The sequence below is a fragment of the Octodon degus genome, unplaced genomic scaffold (assembly GCF_000260255.1).
Source record: "Octodon degus isolate 3935 unplaced genomic scaffold, OctDeg1.0 scaffold00035, whole genome shotgun sequence".
In the NCBI taxonomy this organism is placed as follows: domain Eukaryota; kingdom Metazoa; phylum Chordata; class Mammalia; order Rodentia; family Octodontidae; genus Octodon; species Octodon degus.
The window spans coordinates 12,474,761-12,493,176 of NW_004524611.1; the positions used below are offsets into that span (position 1 = coordinate 12,474,761).

The 18,416-nt window shown below is 56.8% G+C and overlaps 1 protein-coding gene across 1 annotated transcript in view; it reads left to right on the plus strand.

Moving 5' to 3' along the window:
- Window positions 1–17,878, plus strand: part of Castor2 (cytosolic arginine sensor for mTORC1 subunit 2) — a 39,488-nt gene extending 21,610 nt beyond the window's left edge. Inside the window, exons 2-9 of the mRNA XM_004630415.2 lie at window positions 3,174–3,244; window positions 10,871–11,064; window positions 11,205–11,337; window positions 11,746–11,869; window positions 12,355–12,465; window positions 12,680–12,762; window positions 13,544–13,638; window positions 13,712–17,878. Of these exons, the coding sequence (XP_004630472.1) occupies window positions 3,174–3,244; window positions 10,871–11,064; window positions 11,205–11,337; window positions 11,746–11,869; window positions 12,355–12,465; window positions 12,680–12,762; window positions 13,544–13,638; window positions 13,712–13,777 (877 nt within the window). The 3' untranslated portion in view covers window positions 13,778–17,878. The remainder of the gene's footprint in view (window positions 1–3,173; window positions 3,245–10,870; window positions 11,065–11,204; window positions 11,338–11,745; window positions 11,870–12,354; window positions 12,466–12,679; window positions 12,763–13,543; window positions 13,639–13,711) is intronic.
- Window positions 17,879–18,416: the final 538 nt, after the last annotated feature.

Genomic DNA, 18,416 nt, shown 5'->3' on the forward strand with positions numbered 1-18,416 from the left:
TCTCGAGAGGCTGAGGCAGGAAGATTGTAGGTTTGAGGCCAACTTGGGGTACAAGGCCAGACCTTGTCTCAAAAACCAAAAAAAAACCCCTACTTTGCTTTGAGCGTGTGCTGCACAGAACCTCATAAGTGAAGCTGTGGACCCCTGGAGGGGACACGATGCTGCAGAGGAAGTCCCATGTGAACACACCCAGCCCTTTTTCATCAGCACTTGGTGTGAGAGCGTCCAGCACCTTTAGGGGTTTAGAAACAGCTGGAGGTGCATTCAGGACCTGTTGCTGTACCTGTAGACCTGGATGAGCTCCCGGGGCTTGGGCATCACGGTAGCAACTGTGGTTCCCCAGCTTGGTGGGCGTGGCTGGCAGGTGCACAGGGTCAGAGAGGATGCTGTCCTATCTGCCCAAATCTGCCTCCACTGTACCCCAGAGCCAACAGTTGGGTGCCCCCTTCCTGTCTCCCAGCCCTGCTGGCCAGGCGCAGATCCCCACCCCACTGTCCGTGTGCTAGAAGGGGAGCTGGCCAGGATCCAAGAAGCAGGTATCTTCAAAGAACTAAGGGCTGAGGGCACAGTTCAGGGCTGGGGTCTGCTTAGGATGCTGCGCCCAGGGTTCCATCTGCAGCACTGTGTGGTGTGCACACTGTCATCCCAGCACCCTGGGAGGCTGAGGCAGGAGGATCAGGAAGAGGAGGGAGAGGAAAAGGGAGGGGAGGGGAGGAGTCAGAGACTCAGACTCAGCACCCCACTGCCCAACTACGAAGGCAAGGCGGCATGAGCCTGCTGCTCAGCCCTCTTAAAACAGATACCTCCGTACTTCCCAAGCCATCTGTGTCAGCCAGCTGTTACTGTAACCACCTACCTGAGCCACGCAGTCACTGAGCCTAGGCCCAGGCAGTGGCGGGTGCTGGGTGTGTGTGCAAAGGACCAAGCACCTGCCTGAGAGCACAGGTCTGCTGAAGGGTGCAGACTGCCAAAGTCTTCTGGGTAAGAGTCTGTGGAAAGCACTTGGGACTGTCGTGTGCAGCTGCCCCGGTTGTATACTGCTTCATTCTAAAGGCATGATTCACATCGACTGTGACCTGAACAGACTCCCCCTGGAGTTGCCGTCCACAATCACCAGGAGGTCCTTGTGCCAGAAGCCATGGGTCACTGAGGAAGGACTGTGTCTGTGATGGCAGAAGGGCTGGCTGATGCCGCCGGATGAGGGAAGACTTTGCCCCAGAGGCTTGGCACTTGGCCTCAAAGTACCCAGGCTGTCCCCAGGTTTGGTGACCTGAGCGAGCGCAGCAGTGTTCCTGCTGGAGGCCTGCCTGTGCACGTCGTGGGGAGACGGACATCCGACAGCTGGCAGGGCTGGTGCTGGCCTGGGGATGCTCACTCCGGTCCCTTGGTTATTTTTGCCGTGTCCTCGCCTTCTGCCCTCAGGAAGAATTCGCATGGCTATTTCTAGAGTGTTCCTCGGGGCCACAGGGGTAGCAGAGACAAACAGGCCCTGGTGTCCCTCTCCATGCCCACCAGCTTATGGCATCAGGGGCTTCTACTACACAGGTCCCGTGAGCAAGCGGCCAGGCCATGCCCATGACTGCCACTCACTGTGGTGATGATTTGCCGACTGTGGGACTAACTGTCAGGGACAGATGGGATTGGAAAACAAGAGCAGGCGGGAAGTGGCAGCGTCTGCACTGGTGGCGGACGCAGAGGTTGGGACAGAAGGCCACCTCTCCCCACCCCACCCCCAGGTCCTCCATTCAAGCCAGGTTTGTGGAACAAGGGTCGTTCCCAGTCTTGAACTTATGACAAATGTGAGATCTTGTGACTGCCACCCCCACGGTCAGGAAACAGCCAGTCGGGCTTAGTGGCTCGGTCCTGGCATTGCAGTGCTCTGGAAGGCTGAGGCGGGAGGATCACAAGTACAAGCCCTGCCTGGAGCTCGGGAGGTTAGCAGGATCCTGTCTTGAAATTAAAAATAAAAAGGGGTGGGGATGGCACTCAGGGAAAAGGCCCTTGGTTCACCCCCCAGTACTCTAAAAAGTACAGAAGAGGGGTCAGGCCCATCACCTACAAATGTCTCCCAGCGTATCTTAGCCAGCTGGTGCAGCCCCCGTGGGCAACTGTGTTTGGCCTCTTCCCAGAGCTGTGCAGGTGCAGTCACAGCAGTTCACCATCTAGGTGTGGCTTCTCTGGTTTGGCCAGATGCCAGATGCCTAAGAGACGGGTGACTCCTTCCCCATACCTGCCTGGATTCCTGTGTGCTGTGGGCTGACCAGGCCCTGAGGGTCTGTGTGGCAGCCGCTGCATCTTCCCAGGCTGAACCTATAGTGACACAGTCGCCAGGTCCTGGGGTCTAAGCACACAGGAAGAAACACCAGCCCTCAAGTGCCCAGGGCAGCTGATGGTGGGAGGAACCCAGGGAGGGGACCCAGCCCTGCGACCTTGTGTCCATCTTCATATTCCATTTCCGCTTTGATCTTGGGCCCAACTGGTGAGTCATGGATGGGCTTCCCACCCTGGGCTCAGAGCCAGCCTGGTCTCTCAGGCTGCAGTGTGCCCTGTCCCCACCCCCGGGCGTGTGCACACCCACCTTGCACACTCCTTTTTCATGCTCCAGAGCAGTGCTAGGGATGTGACTGTCCTCGCCTGGAAGCCTAGCCCCGTCCCCACCACACTCCACTGGCTGTCACCTGCCCCAGGCATCTGCTGCCTGCTTGCAAAGTTCTGGGGTCCTCAGCCAACAGAGATGGGGGCCTCATTTGGGAGGGAAATAAGCAGTGGTGCATAGCCCAGAAGTATCCCAGGGAGCCATGCTCGCCCTGTCAGAATCCGGCCTTGATGAACAGGGACAGAGCGATGGGGACAGTGTGGGGACCTCTCTCATCACACTCCTGCAGAGCCTCCCTTTGACGTCAGAACTCTCTGGTCCACCCCAGGGTCTTGAAGCCTGACTCAGGGGTTCCCAGAGAAGAGGGGTCATACACAACAGCAGATGGCCTTCCTAGGCCTCCCCACGACCACCTCCATCAGAACTGGGGCAGTGTGGGGGGTGGGACAAGCAGCTTCCTGGGATCACACAGCAGGCCCCTCGGGGCAAACCGAGGCACATGCTGGCAGGTCACAGGTACATGGCTGCCACAGGGTGCTGCCAGGACTAACCAGACATCCTGTGTCTGCCCACCCAGGTGCAAGTTCTTCAGTCTGACGGAGACGCCTGAGGACTACACCATCATCGTGGATGAGGAAGGCTTCCTGGGTGAGTGCCCGGGCCCTGCCCAGCCTCTAGATTCCAGAACATTCTCAGCCTCTCACACACACACACAGAGGAGCTCTGCACTGTGCATTAGTGGTCGCCCCCATCTGTCCTACCTGCCCCAGGCCCTTCAATGTTAAGTGATGGCCATCATCGGTGGAGCACTCGTAGGCCACAGGCTGGACAGTCACCGATACTCAGCAGCCTTGTCAGCTGCACAGCCTGGGTAATGAGGGAGAGAGTTCCTTTTGCCCCCACAGGACAGCGGACTCAGACTCCTGCAACATCATTCAGTGGCATCCTTCAAAACATGGAGAGAAACTCGGTACTGTGGTACAAGCTTGGGATCCCGGAATTCCAAGGGGCTGAGGCAGGAGGACTACAGGTTTAAGCCAAGCCTGGACCAGTCTCAGAATAAGAAGTTAACAAGAAAGAAAGAAAAGAGAGCAAGCTGGGGATGTATAGGTCAGTGCAAAGGAGTGGAGGCAGAGAATGCAGTCAGTATGACATTTAAAAAAGCCACCCATGAGGCAACCACTGAGTCACCTTTCAAGGACTTCTTTTAAAGCCCATTAGCGCTTTTCCTTCCCACCCTTCTCTGGACGCAGGTCCCTGTGACCTGATCAGACGGCGTGTCCCCACTTCCGGCAGAGGAGCCCGTGCCTGCCTCCCATGGCTCAGACAGCAGGCATAGTGGCCACGCCCCTGGGCAGCATGCGGCCATTTTCCTTTCCTCCAGTGATACCTTACAAAGCTGCTCCCCACAGGTTACAGTCGCCGCGCTTGGTTCTTAAGCTGGGCTCAGAAATGGCATTTGGGAGTGGAAGTCGGCTGTGGTGTGTTTCTGTTCACATCACTGCACCCAGGCACCGGCTGCTCGTCACTGGTGGTGGTGAGCAATCGAAGGTTGGAGGAAGGGACTGCGGTGGCCGCCTGGGCTACTTGGTGGCGGCTTTTACACACATGTACTCTGGAGCACAAAGCAAGTGTGGGGTGCTGGGCCTGGGCCCCCACATCTCAAGAGGCACCATATCCCTCTCACTCTGAGAGGGAGTGCATGGGCCAGAGCTGAAGGGGGCTTCCTGCTCCACATTACAGGGGCACAGTGTGTGCAACCCCTCCCCATGCACCTTGCCTGAAAGCTAGCATTTTCTGACCATGAGGGCTATAGACAGGGACTTTGGCCTTCATTACAAAGCCCAGGTCACCCAGCACACCTCTATCCCAGCGTGCTGGCAGGCTGAGACAGGAGGCTCACTAACACAAGTCCAAGGGCCAGCCAAATAGCTCAGCAGACAGAAGTGCTGGCTTAGCCAGCCCCACCCCCAGGGCACACTGAGACAGAGACTGAGACTGAGACTGGGCATGGTGGCATACACCTGTAATCCCAGCACTTGGGAGACGAAACAGGAGAATCACTATGAGTCCAGTCTGTGTAGCGAGACCCTGTAGAGCCTTTACTAAAATACATTTAAAAAAAAAAAAACAAAAAACAGCCCAGCCTGCATAACTCAAATGACTTAGTGAGGCCCTGCCTGAAAAGGGTAGGAAGTATAGCTCAGTACAAAGGTCCTGGGTTCGATCCCCAGTCACTACCCCCCACCACACACACACACAGAAAGCTGATAAGCTTGGGTTTACTACGGACGCCCTGCATCTGTGCCCAGAGCTGTGGGCTTCTCAAGAGTGGACGAACCTCGCGGTCACCTGTTCCCTGGGAGCAGATACTCAGAAACACTGCTACAACCCAGGGGCCATACTGTGAGTGCCAGGAAGCCACATCCTCAGGGACCCTGGGGCCATCACTGCCCCACTGCTCTGTGTGCCCTGGCCTCCAGCCACAGGGAGCCTGGGCTAAGCGCAGCAGGAGTCAGTCACCTGTCTGGCCCTGCTGTGGGAGGAGGAAGTGGGAAGTCACAAAGGACACCACTGTACCGCTGGAGAGGGTGGGAGCAGCTGGGCTCAGGAGGTGGACACCAGGAAGTTGGGTGCCCCACCCTGTGGGGAAAAGGTCAAAGGTCAGAAGTGCATCTTAGGCCAGACTTGGTGGCACATGCCTGTCATCCCAGCACGCAGAGGCTGAGGCAGCAACTCAGTGAGATCCTGTCTCAAAATACATTTTAAGGACTAGGGAGGCAGCTCAGTGGCATAAGCGTCTACCTGGCATCCACAAGGTCCTGTGTTCATTCCACAGTACCACACCAAAAAGAAAAAAAAATTAAAAAGGCTGGGCTTTTTCCTTTTTTTATGCTCTTTGTGGTTTTTTTGCGGGGGAGGGCAGTACCGGAAATTGAAAACAGGACCTTTCACTTACCAGGCAGCACTGTGCCACTGAGCTATATCTTCAGCTGTTTTTTCAACAAGCCCAGTGTGAAGGCCTTGGGTTCAGTCCTCCAGTATTGCAAAATATTTTTACAAGATTTACAGTGCCAGAAGACAAGGCCACCCTGGCAGTCTGAGAGGACTTCCAGGAGGCCACATGTTTGGGGTGAGACCTTAGGAAAGAGGGAGGCACCCCCCAGGAGTCCCCAGGGAGGGGTTTCTTGCAGCCGGTGCTGGTTACACACCTAGTCCCCACCCTAGTGTGGCAGATGGCCTAGAAGTGGGGGTCCTCTAAGGGGGTTGAGCAGACCCAGAAGGCTTATGGTGGGGGAGCCATTGAAGGTTGTGGAGTGGACATGGTCACTCATGGAACTGGACTTGGAGCCTATCAGGGGGGTACAGGGAGAAGACAGTGTGCAGGGGCCTCAAGGAGCCCTTCGTAACGGACCCGTGGGCTGCAGCTGTCACCCTGTGGCAGGACACTTCGCCTGGTGCTGCCAAACAGTAAGGACCATCCATCCTGGTACTGTTGCCTGGGGGCTGAGGTTCTGTGGGGACTTAGGAGTTGTTCTCGAGGCCTGGGGTGGGGGAAGTGTGAAGACCCAGCTTACGGGGGAGGGACTGCAGCTTAGCAACTCCCCAGGCCCCTGCGTGGGGCCACTAGGCTCTGAAGCTGGAGACACTCAGAGCAGAATGCAAAAGCAGAGACTGGGGGTGCTACAGAGAATGGGGGTGGGGTGGGGGGGCAACAGGGGCAGGGGCTGGGGAACACAGGAGCTGAGGGGGCAGGGTCCATAGATGGCACTTGTCATACGAGGAATGCACTCGGGTAGGTATTCCTGGGACCCCGCATTGGGGAGCCTTGAGTGGCAGCACAGGACCAGGTTCAAGGTCAGCCCAGTCCCTCATCTGTAAACCACGACAGGTCACAGTGATGCCCCAGATCCCACTCAGAGTAGGCGTGGGCAGTGGGCAGGGACTGGCAGAGAAGTGGAGGATGATGTCAGCGTGACTCCTGCTAGGGGCAGTAGCACACCCCTGTAATTCCAGCTGCCTGGCAGGCTGAGGCAAGAGGCTCACCTGAGCCTAGGACTTTGAGACCAGCTGGGTAACACAGCATGACTCAAAGCAGCATGAAACAAAGCTCAGTGGGACAGTACCATATTGAGCCCCAGATTCAAGTCCAAGCACAGCCACCCTTACTTCCTGCGAATCAGGGCCAGTTCCCCACAGTGCTGCCAGGCACACTCGTCCCTGAGGAGCCCCCATGTGCACACTGACACCCACATAGGGATGTGTTCATCTCTAACTTCCTGCTCTTTGTGCCAAACCAAGTAGCCTCCAAAAGCCAGCTTCTGGTGCTCCTGACTCTCAGGTGGCTCCCAACCAGCAGGACAGGGAGGCCTCCTGGAGGAGCGCCCTGAGCCCTGGCCTGGAGCCAAGTCCCTGCACGCCCAGGACAGTGGTCCTCTCCCAGCCGACCTGTGCACAAGCATGGACACGTACGACTGCTTGGCGAGTCCCTGAGAACTAAGGTGCCAGGACAGTTCACCCTCGAATACTGAGCACACCTGCCTGTCTCGGCATATGTGTTACGCTGACACGCCGATTCTGCACAAATGCTTCATAGCTAGATAACCTGTTGCAGTTTTGTGTGTGTTTTGGGGGGGTTTGGTTTCTGTTTTCTGTTTTGGGGGGTATGTGTGTGTGTGTGTGTGAGTGTGTGTGTGTGTGTGTGTGTGATTCTTGGGATTAAACCCAGGACCTGTGCACTGCGCTACATCTCCAGCCCTCTTTTTAAATTTTTGAGATGGGGCCTAAATTGCCCAAATCGGGGTTGAATTTGCAATCCTGCTGCAGCCTCCCAGAGCACTGGGATTACAGGCGTGCACCACCACACCTCAGGAAACTGCAATTTTCTCCCCCTCACTACTGTCCTTGCCCAAGGCACCCAGGAAGCTGACCTCAGTAGTGGCTTTGGGTGCTCTCAGTGCAGATCCTCAATGGGGATCACCTTGGGACTCCTCAAAACGCTGTCAGGCCTCTGCTTGTCACCTGCACCGGAAAACCATTTAAAAGACAGGTGTGGTGCTCACTGTAACCCCAACACCTAGGAAGCTGAGGTCAAAGAATCGCCGTGAGTTTGAGGCCAGACTGAGCCACATAAACAAGTTCAGGCTGAGCCTGACCTACACAATGGCGCCTCCAAAAAAAAAAAAAAAAAAAAGTCTGAGGGCCAGTGACTAGGCCTAAAGCCACACAGATGGCCTGACCTAAGGACCCAAGTGCAAGTAAGGTGGGCAGAGCTGGAGAAGTGCAGGTGCCACGAAGCCTGGGACAACCACCACAAGGAGTCATTGCTCAGGGACTGCCTGAGCTCCAGAGCTTGGGGGAGGGGAAAGCCTCAGACAGTGGGCAGTGACAGATAATCAGTTCCCCCTGGGAGTAGACCACATCTCCTCTGGGGAAGGACTGCTTACTACCCTGGCCAGCCTCCCTGGGGCTTCCCCCGATGGCCCCTCAGGCACCCCAAGGCCTAGGTTCATCCATGTCCCTCGGGATTCAGGGCAGCACACAGGGTCTCTGTTCCCCTGTGGTACTATCACAGCTCCCCTTCTGGAAGTATTGGTTAGTGTCCCTAAGGCCCTGGCTGGCAGCAGAGCTTTGGTGACATCAGTACCCTGCATGTGTCTTCACCCATCCCTGCCCATGGGGAAGACAGCCAGCAAGGTTCCTCCCTTCTGAGGCCACACCCAATGGACACTCCTGCGACCCAGCCCCCCACTGTGACAGAACTGCTTTTCTGGAAGCCTGCCACTTTGTGACCTTGAACCTGGTGTCCTGCTCCAGAAAATGGGAACAGAAGAAGTAGCATTTCAGCCAGCTGGAGTGTACACAGATGGATGGGGAAGCCCTGGCTTCACTGATGGAGCACCAGAGGAGGTGGCCCGGCCCAGGACACGGCTGTCCCTGCCCTCTCCCAAGTCTGGCATTTATGGTGTAGGGGATGATACTGAAGACTACCCGTCCCAGGCCTGGCAGTGTGACCAGAGGCTGGCTGACCCTGGGAGGAGTGCAAGGTGGGGAGAAGGGTCGAAGGGTCCGTGCCTCATCACCCATCCAGCAGGCACTGGGGTTGGTGGAATCAGGACTGGCAGAGGTTGCCACCCATCGTGTGCTGTTGGAATTTAAATGAATAAGATTAACGCCAGAGCCTCACGTCTTCCACAGCACATAACAGCGCCTGTGGCTGTAGGGGGCAACAGCTGGATGGGACAGGACATGCCATTTGTCACCCCAGAAAGCTCTCTGGGCAGCCCTGCTCGGAACACTGCAAGGACATCGGCTTCTGTTTCGGAAAAGACAGGAAGCCACGGGGCTTGTTCTGAAGAAGCTTGGAGCAGAGAAAGAAGAATCTCAAAGCCAAGAAGGCCCAGACATGGGATCATGCAGTGACCCAAGCAGCCGCACCAATTTCCACAAAAGCTCTGCAGGTTCTGCGCGGATGAGCCAGGCCATTTTCTCTGCGTGATGGTGCACAGCCACAGTCCCAAGGCTGAGGCAGGAAGGCTGCAAGTGTCAGGCTATCCTTGGCTGTGTCAAAACTGACTAAATTATTTATCGCGTATTTTCTGCTGTATTGTGGGATTTTGCAGCACCATACAGTTTATGTATGTTGTTAAAATTACATAGGTTGGGGCCGGGGATATAGTTCAGTGGCTTAAGTGCCTGCCTGACAAGTGCAAGATCCTGAGTTTGATCCCCAGAACCGCCACCAAAAAAAAAGTAGCTTTATGAGTTTAGAAAATAGCTACTAACAATGGTTTATAAGGCCTTAAAATATATATAAATACTAAAACAGTGCTGCTACTTCGCTGATTTTCACTTATTGCGGGGTTGTCTGGAACCGACACTACAAGTGAGCGACCAGTATACTGCAAAACGGGTGGGGCATTTTCTGTACCCCAGAAAATCAGCATCCGTACCCCACTGGCTTCCAGGTCTGCCTGCTTGCACAGCCTGGAGATGAGGGATCAAACACACACCCGAGCTCCCTCCACAACCAAGCACAGACCTAGAAAAATTCCAGGAGAGGGACAGATGGGGACCTTGGTCTTCATATCCTGAAGAGCGGTGGGAGGGATGAGCCCCTGGCCTGAGCTCACAGAAGCCTCAGGACACTCTGCTCTGGCCTCCGCCTCTCAGGCTGACCACCGGTCCGCTGAGCCTGCAGGACCAATGGGCTCATGAGGCGGCGATCACCATGGCGACCAGAACCTGGCAGGAAGAACCCGGATGGACCTCTCAGTTCTCTCTTCTCCAGCTTTGGAGGCATCCTTCTCCTTGGGGATACAATTTCCCCTCCCTCAATGTGGCCAGGACAGAGCCTGGGTTTCTAAGTCAGGCCCGAGTAGAGTTTCAGCTCTGTTACTCCCTGCGATCCTAGGTGAATCACTGAGCCTTTTAGGCGTCTTAATTGTGGAAAAAACGCTCAGCGGGGAGCACAGGGTCAGATCTGCCTCCCAAGTGTCTGGGCCTGAGCCGGCGAGATGACCCAGTAAAATAAGATCTTCCCTGGCAAGCACAAGGGCCTGAGTTCAATTCCCGGTTCAACAAACAAACAAACGGGGCTGGGGAGATGGCTCATTAGAATAAGCACTTCCCTGGCAATCACAAGGGCCTGAGTTCAATCCCCGGTTCCGCCCCCCCCCCCCCAAAAAAAAAAAAAAAAAACTTACTTTTCCAAGTGTCCAGGCCTGGTCCTGGGCGGGCCTCAGTAGTTTCCCTGGGTGCATGGAGGACCCCAAGTGCAGCCATGCTGGGGCTGTGGCATGGTTCCTGCATTCCAGGGTGGGTCACCCCGGTACTGTGGATTGTGAGCCCATCTAAGAGATGGTGATGGCTGCTGCTCTAAGCCGCCCCACCCTGCCCACAGCAGGCCACCCAAGGGCCCGGGCTATCAGGGACACTTGGGTGACAGTCACTGCCTGTCACAGTGTACAGGCACAGCCTCTTGGAGCCACAAACTCCTCCAGCAAAGCCCTGTAGGCAGCACAAGAGAAAGATCCCAGGGTCCTCCTCTGGCTCTGGAGCTATAAGACCTACAGAATCAAAGGCATTGCTGACTCCAGTCTATAGCTGGGGAAACTGAGGCTTGGCAAGCCAGACCTGTGTGGTTCCCATCTAGCCAAGGTTCCCATTCTGTTGATAAAGGAGAAAACTGACTACTCCCGAAAGGAACAGGGCTGGCCCCGGGGACAGCCACATCCCCTACAGTCACAGGTTCACCTCTGTGTCACTCCACAGAGCTGCCCTGCTCAGAGCACTTGAGCGTGGCAGATGCTACATGGCTGGCCCTCAATGTGGTGTCAGGCGGCGGCAGCTTCTCAAGTTCCCAACCCATCGGTGTGACCAAGATCGCCAAGTCGGTAATAGCCCCGCTGGCCGACCAGAACATCTCGGTTTTCATGCTGTCCACCTACCAGACGGACTTCATCCTGGTGAGCGCCCAAGCGCATGCGCACGTACACACGCATACACGCACACGTACGCATGCGCACGTACCGACACGCAAGTTGCATGTTTGCTCGCTTCGCATGCACGCATGCTCCGCCCACTCAGCCTCTGTCCCGCCCCCCAGGTGCGTGAGCGGGACCTGCCTTTTGTCACCCACACCTTGTCGTCAGAGTTCACCATCCTGCGGGTCGTCAATGGCGAGACGGTGGCAGCTGAGAACTTGGGCATCACCAACGGCTTTGTGAAGCCCAAGATGGGTGCGTTGGGTTGGGTTCTGCGTGCTGCACCCCGGCTCCGCCCATGGAGCGTTTGCGAACACCAGTCTTACTGTAGTGCTGGGATCCTGCCATCTCAGGCAAGCAAGGCGGTAGATGTGGGTGTAGCCAGTGACAGCCAGAGGTCCCTTCTACCCCAGCTCCCAGGGGCATGGAATAGAATTTGGGACCCAGCAGAAACTAGCCTGGGTATTGATAGCTGGGATGGACATAAAGGCCCCCCGGGCAGCTTTTGGTGGCCATGAAGGGTGGAGAGGCAGCAGGCTGAGGCTCACCATGCCTGCAAGTGGCCCTGCTGGAGTGGACCGGGCCCAGATTCGTTCTTGGCCCGCCTGGCCTCACAGCTGCACTCCACATCGGCCTTACTACTGTGTCTTTATGCCTTCGCAGTTCAGAGGCCGGTCATCCACCCATTGACCAGCCCCAGCAACAGGTTCTGTGTCACCAGCCTGGACCCCGACACACTGCCTGCCGTGGCCACGCTGCTTATGGACGTCATGTTCTACTCCAACGGGTAGGAGCCCGTGTGGGCGCAGGACACTGCAGTCTGGGCCAGTGGCTAGACGGGAGAGGTACAGGCCTGTCTGGGAGCTGGTCTGATGGAGGAGACCCAAGCCACTCAAAAGGTCCAGCCTGGGACGTGATGGATTTGGTGGCTTGAACTCCTCTGCATTCCATGCAGGCCTGGTCCATTGAGGGGCGGAGAACTTAGTGTTTGCCCTTCGGGGAAGTAACAGATCTTGCATCCATCCTCAAAATGGATTTTGCCAAACTTAGGCCAACACCAGGTGGGGTGGGACAGGCCTAGTGAGCTGGCTGTGACCACAGCCTGTGCTGGAAGCCTGGGCTTGGGATACACAAGGACACCGATCTCACATGGGAGACTTGGGCAGTGTGAAGTGTGGCACCCACCTTTTTGGATGCCTGGGCCAGGGCAGTGCTTGGCCTGGCTTTCGGGGCAGTGTGGTGGGGACCTGCTCACCCGCTTCCCACACCCAGGGTGAAGGACCCCATGGCAGCTGGCGAGGACTGCGGCCACATCCGCTTCTTCTCCTTCTCCCTCATCGAGGGTTACATCTCCCTGGTGATGGATGTGCAGACCCAGCAGAGGTGAGCGGGCTAGGCTGGGCCAGGGCTCCCGCTTCATCCCTAGATAAGCAGGGCAGTGCCGACCATCGCCTCGGTGTCCTTTGTTCCACTGCCCTGACCCAGCATGGCCATTCCCTGTCGCCACCCAGGCAAGAAGCTTGCGCAGCCAGGACGTTGGGAGGGACAGGCAGGCAGGAAGCACTGAATCTCAGCCCTGACCCCCTCTCACCTGCAGGTTCCCCAGTAACCTTCTGTTCACCAGCGCGTCCGGAGAGCTGTGGAAGATGGTGCGGATTGGAGGGCAGCCCCTGGGATTTGGTGAGCCGGGGCCCACAGGGTGGCTCAGCCCCTGCTGGGTGCAATAAATGGGGAGGCTGAAGAGGCCGCAGTCCCCATTCCAAGCGTCCCTTGACGAGTGTGTGACCGATGTGTCTCCTGGCTGACAGGCAGGCATCCATGGGACAGCTCCAGCATGGCAACAGACGTCAAAAAGTACCCCTCCCCCTCATATGGGGATCAAACACTTGCCAGAGGTCTTTATTTTCCCCTAATTCAAAAAATTAAGGCCAGGCATGGGGATGCACACCCATAATCCCAATACTCTAGGAAGTTGAGGCAGGTGGATCTCAAATTTCAGACTATGTCCTGGACAACTTAGACTGTATCCAAAAAATCTAAAAAAGTAGCTTTTTTAAAGGGCTGAGGCAGAAGTCTTGAGTTCATTTCTCAGCACCTCCAAAGAAAGGGATCATGTGGGGGGCCAGGGAGATGGCTTAGTAGAATAAAAGGGCCTGAGTTCAATCCCCGGTTCTGCCAAAAAAAAAAGGAGGGGGCAAGTGAGACAGACGAGTCCCGGGCCCTCCTCCTGGGCTCCCACACAGCCTCTGGCTGTGCCCACAGCGAACTCACAGGATGGCAGGGAAGGCGCTGGCAGGCACAGGTGAAGAAGGGCAGCGTGGACACAGCAGGCACGTGAAGCCGCAAGGGTAGAGGGCATGCTGAGCAGTGGGCTGGAGATGTCCAGGAGGCTCTGGGGAGACCAGGTATAGGGAGAGGGCCCCCAGCCTCACGAAGGCTGCGCTCTGCCCATTTTCCCCAGATGAGTGTGGCATCGTGGCCCAGATCTCCGAGCCCCTGGCTGCAGCTGACATCCCCGCCTACTACATCAGCACGTTCAAGTTCGACCATGCACTGGTGAGTGCCTGACCAGCGGGCAGGGACGGGGTAGGCAGTGGCTCTGGCTCACACCACTGCTTCCGGCCCCCAGGTTCCAGAGGAGAACATCGGTGGGGTGATCAGTGCCCTGAAGGCCAGCCAGGCGGGGAAGCACTAGGGTGGCGCTCCCAGGTGCTGCAGTGCCCAGTGTGTGCTTACAGTATTTCTCCAGAGACCAGGAGAGCAACCGGCCTGGGACACTGCCCTGAGGGCCAAGGCCTCCCTGTAGCCTCAACCCTTCGGAAAGGGACCTGCTCCCCCAGCCCATCCTGGGAAATGGCATCTGAGGCCCAGGTGGCCAGGGAGCAGCCCCATCTCCTCCCCGGGCTCTTTCTGGGGGCTGGCAGAGCTGGGCTGGGCACTTGGAGCCCTGGGAGGCCCCCCTGAGGTGAGGGGCTAAATACGTGATCGCTGCTTCTTGTTCGGGACTCGGCTGGCTGCCCTGGATTGGAGGCTGCGGGCCACCCTGACCCCGGCTGCCAACCACAGGGCCTGCGCCCCCACCTCAGCACAACTGCCGAGAGGGGCCCTGGCCAGACCTCCCCTCAGCGCTCCCCCCGGGCACTCACCAGCTTCTCTGCCCTCTGCTTTCCTGGACCCTCCTTGGGCAGGCAGAGCCTCAGTTTCCCCCCAGTGTTCTCCACTTGGGGTTTCTTAGGTCACCTCCACCTCCCAGACAGTCGACTAGACCAGCACAGGGCTCCCCGCCGGGCTCCCAACCCACCCCCCACCCCCTGCCCACCGCCCAGACCTCTGAGGCCAGGGGTTCACGAGTACTTGACCCAGGGGGCAGCTTAACTGAGCCTTAATAGAGAAAATCAGACTTTCTAGTTTTTTATTTATCGTATTGGCAGCTGTCCCCGGGCTGCTGTTGGCTGTTATTTCTTTTCTCAAGAGATGGGTTCTGAGTTCTTCCCTGAGGCCCTACGGGTCCAGGGATAGACATGGGGGCTCTGTCTCAGGAGGGGCAGCTGGGAGCAGAGGTCCGGCAGGACTGCCAGGCTGTGGCCCTGGCCACCAGCTGACCCGGCAGGGGTGAAAGGGGCCACCTGCTTCTCCGGCTGGAGGTGGGGGCTCGGAGAGGAGGCCCCCATACAAGGCACGGCGAGCGACCCTTGCGGGACCCAGCATGCTAGGTAGAGACCCACTTCCTGCTTGGTTTTTAAGTTATTCATTTTGCACAAACCCCAAAAGTAACCAAATCTCATAAATTGTTTGCTGGTCCCTAAAGGGAGGTGGCTGAGTGGACAGGGCTGTGGTGGTAGCCCCGAGTGCCCTTTCTGTCTGTAGAAGGCCTTTATTTTCCGGGGCTCCCCTCTTCACAACCCTTTCTGTCTGCTTCCTTCCTGCCAGGCCAGTGCGTCAGCTTGGTGTCCTGAGTCCTGTAGCCCCTAAACTTCTAGGACCCCCTATTGTACACACCTATAAATACCTGTGTTTTATGTTAATATACATATATATACTGTAAATAGCATATATACTTGAGCAATATATATGTTAATATATTCTCCGTGCTCGGGGCCTGGCACGGACCTCCCCCACCTGTGTGCGCGTGCGTGGGCATAAAGCCCGCCCACTGTTGGCCACGCCCACAGGCGCAGGGTTGCACCGCCGAGTATTCTTGAGTCTAGGCAATAAGATTTTGTGACATTCTGGGTCCCACAAACCTCCCTGGAGAGAGGACAAAACCAGCAGCCCACAGAGCCTGCTGCAAGGCCGTGTAGAGGGCCAGCCCTGGCCTGGTTCTGCTTCCCTACCCCACGGCTCCAGCCCTGGCCCCCGGACACCCATGTTGTATTGGAGGGGTTGGTCTAGAGGAGCGATTGGAAGTTGTTTTTAACAGAATGGCCCCTTGCAGTGTTACTGGAGCACCTGGCCTGCCACATGGCCCACTCCGGCCTTCTTCCTCGGATGGCCCCTTTCCTGAAGGCCCCCTCCCAGATTTCTTGCTTTTTATTGAGAAATTTAGAAATCCCAGGTTCTTTGGCCAGGTCGGCTCTGGGGACTGGCACCCTCTGTACAGAGCAGCACAGATGACCTTGCTGTCTGAGGAGAGGCTGGGGTGAGGGTCCGCTGTCCTAGGGGGAGCTGGTTGGTCACAGGGAGGCCCTGGGATCCCCCCAGCCTGGCTGTTTGTCCGAGGTGCTTTTCTGTTCTCTGTGTGTAGTGTAACCAAAGCGTAGTCCTCAAAGCCTTGGCAAGGAAGCACGTACCCTCAACTTTTCTCCCGGCCACCCCTGGGTGCCCGTGCATTCCCGCAGAACCCTGCAGGGCTGTTGAGTGCCCATGTCCCCCAGCAGGTCAGCCAGCGATAGACGCCAGTGTGGGGGAGGGGAGGAAGACGACGCCCTTGCCTCTGCCCTGGCCTGGAACACAACCCTGCCGTGGGTAACCAGGCCAGATCCACTCCCGGGCCTGGGAATGTGTATCTCATCCTCTCTAGTGAGGGAAGTGCCCACCATGTGGACATCACCCTGACTTCACCCTTCACCCCATCCCTGTACGGGTCCCACCATGAGGAGCCCAGAATCTGGGAGGGAGCTTTGACCACAAGTTTCCAGGGACAAGGGCCCTAACCCTGACCCTATAACAACCCCTCCCCAAGATTTAGGGGGCCCTGGGTCCCTCAACCACCAGCACTCCCCACCAGCAGCCCAGGCAGCAGGTCCCCAGTGAGAAGTGGAGTAGAGGACATAACCAGGCGGCTTGGTGCCCAAGCAGAAGGGTCCTCTCCTACTGGGGAACAGAGCTTATCAGGATAACGAGGTCAGGAGGGAATTGTGGCAGATGGGACAGGCCCAGTCCAAGCCCAGTGCCACAGCCTACTGGGTGATTTTCACAGGGAATCCTGAGCCACCTGCCACCGTATTTCCCTTGCAGACCTTTCCGGGTCCCAAGGTTACCCTGGCCACCTTCTGAGTCTCTAGGCTGTACATGGGCTCCTCCTATCCTCAGCTGGGAGAGGGACTGGGGGATGCTCCCAGGTGACTGTAGAGCCCTGTAACCCTGTTGTGACAAATCTGATGTCCCTTTCTGAGCAAAGCAAGGAGAAAGGGGGATGACCCCCACCTCTGCCCACAGGAGCAGGGGCCGCATGGCTGGCAAGTGGGCATTGTTGGGGTCTTCAGCTTGTTGGTTTTCTAGAGGCACTGCAGGCAGGTGGGGTTGGGCCTGGTGAGGTCACCCACAGAGGGACAGGGCAGCTGGGAGGAGAGAGCCCCATGTAGCTAGATAGCCTGTTTCTGCATTGCAAAGCTTGTCCCAGGTAATTGTCTTTCCTTTTCAAATTAGAAGCAGCAAAACCACAACCCAGCCTTCATTGTCCCTCTCCACAAGCTGAGGGAGGAGCCTGCTCTCCTAGGGAGGTGACCGTGGAGGTGTGGCACAAGTGGTTCTTATGCATGTGTGTGTGTTCGCGTGTGTGTGCGTGTGCGCATGCTCTGAACGAAGGGCCTGGCTAAATTCAGTATTTAGAGTCCATGGGCCATGTGAAAAGAGGTGACTGGATAGGGACCCAGCTGGCTTCAAGGCAAGGGTGAAACTGCTGTGCCACACCTACCCAGTGGTAGGACGGAGGTGTCCCTAGCCCAGCCTGGCTCTCCATGCAGCCAGCCTGACCTGGCCAGGTCTTTCTCCCTGTGTGGATGCCTCAGATCTCCCAGTATTCATGGGGACAGGTTCTGGGAAGGGACCTGAGCAAAGGGCACATCCTGGAAATTGCAGACCCCAGTTCAGGGGGACAAAAAGGCCAAATTCAGGGCCTAAGACAGGCCAAGCCCAGTTTTTCTTTCCACTGCCTCAGTTACCTATATTACCTATATTGAGAAAAGGTGGCCCAGGAATAGTTGTGCGGGGTTGACTCCAAAACAGCATGTGTGGACAAGTAACCAAGCCCTCTCTATGCCAAAATCATTTCCGTTACCCTGGGATGGGGAGAGGGAGAGGTGCAGGGCACTCCTGCCCGAGGTACCCTCGCCCGCACCTGGCATGCCATGCCCGGTCACCAGCAGCAGCAGCAGTGGGCTGTCTAGTCCCCAGGCCTGGGTGCAGGCAACCAGTGGCAGGCTTACCCTACCCCCAGGGCCCTCACGCTTATTTTCTTTGTCAAACACGGAACCCTCGCGATTCACGTACTGTATGATGGAGAGAAAAAAGTACCTAATGTTCCCCCCCAAAAAAAGTATATTTTGTACTTTGTAAAGTGTTAATTAAAATGAATGAGAAAAAAATGACATTGGCTGGCAGCAGTTGTTTTGTGGAGGTTTCTCTGAGGACACTTCCTTTTCCCTTCTCCAGAGGGGGGCTGGGGAAACAAAACCCAGGGGCTGCAGGGATTGCATCCCAGGCAGGAGCAGCCCCACGGCAAGGGGCTGTGAGCCACCGGATGCTGCAGAACACACTGCCCCTGACCAGTGGCCAGGTCATCGTCATTCAGAGCACAGTGACCGAGGCGCAGGGCAGCTGCTGGTCAGCCCTGCACCTTGGTCAGTTTAATGCTGCTGTAACAAAGCCCTGAAACTCAGCCTTTGCGAAGCAGAGATGTTGTTTTTGCCATGTTAAGGATCAGGCTCCTGCACACACCAAGGAAGCGCTCACCACAAGCCTCTTCCCCAGCACAAGAGAGATCTGACTAGCAGGTTTAAAAGGTGCTGGGAATGCAGCTCAGTTTAACCCTGAAGCGCCATGGGAAGAGAAACAGCTGCAGTCTAACCTCACCAGCATGGACTGTAGGATTCACCAGTCTGTGAATCCTGCTG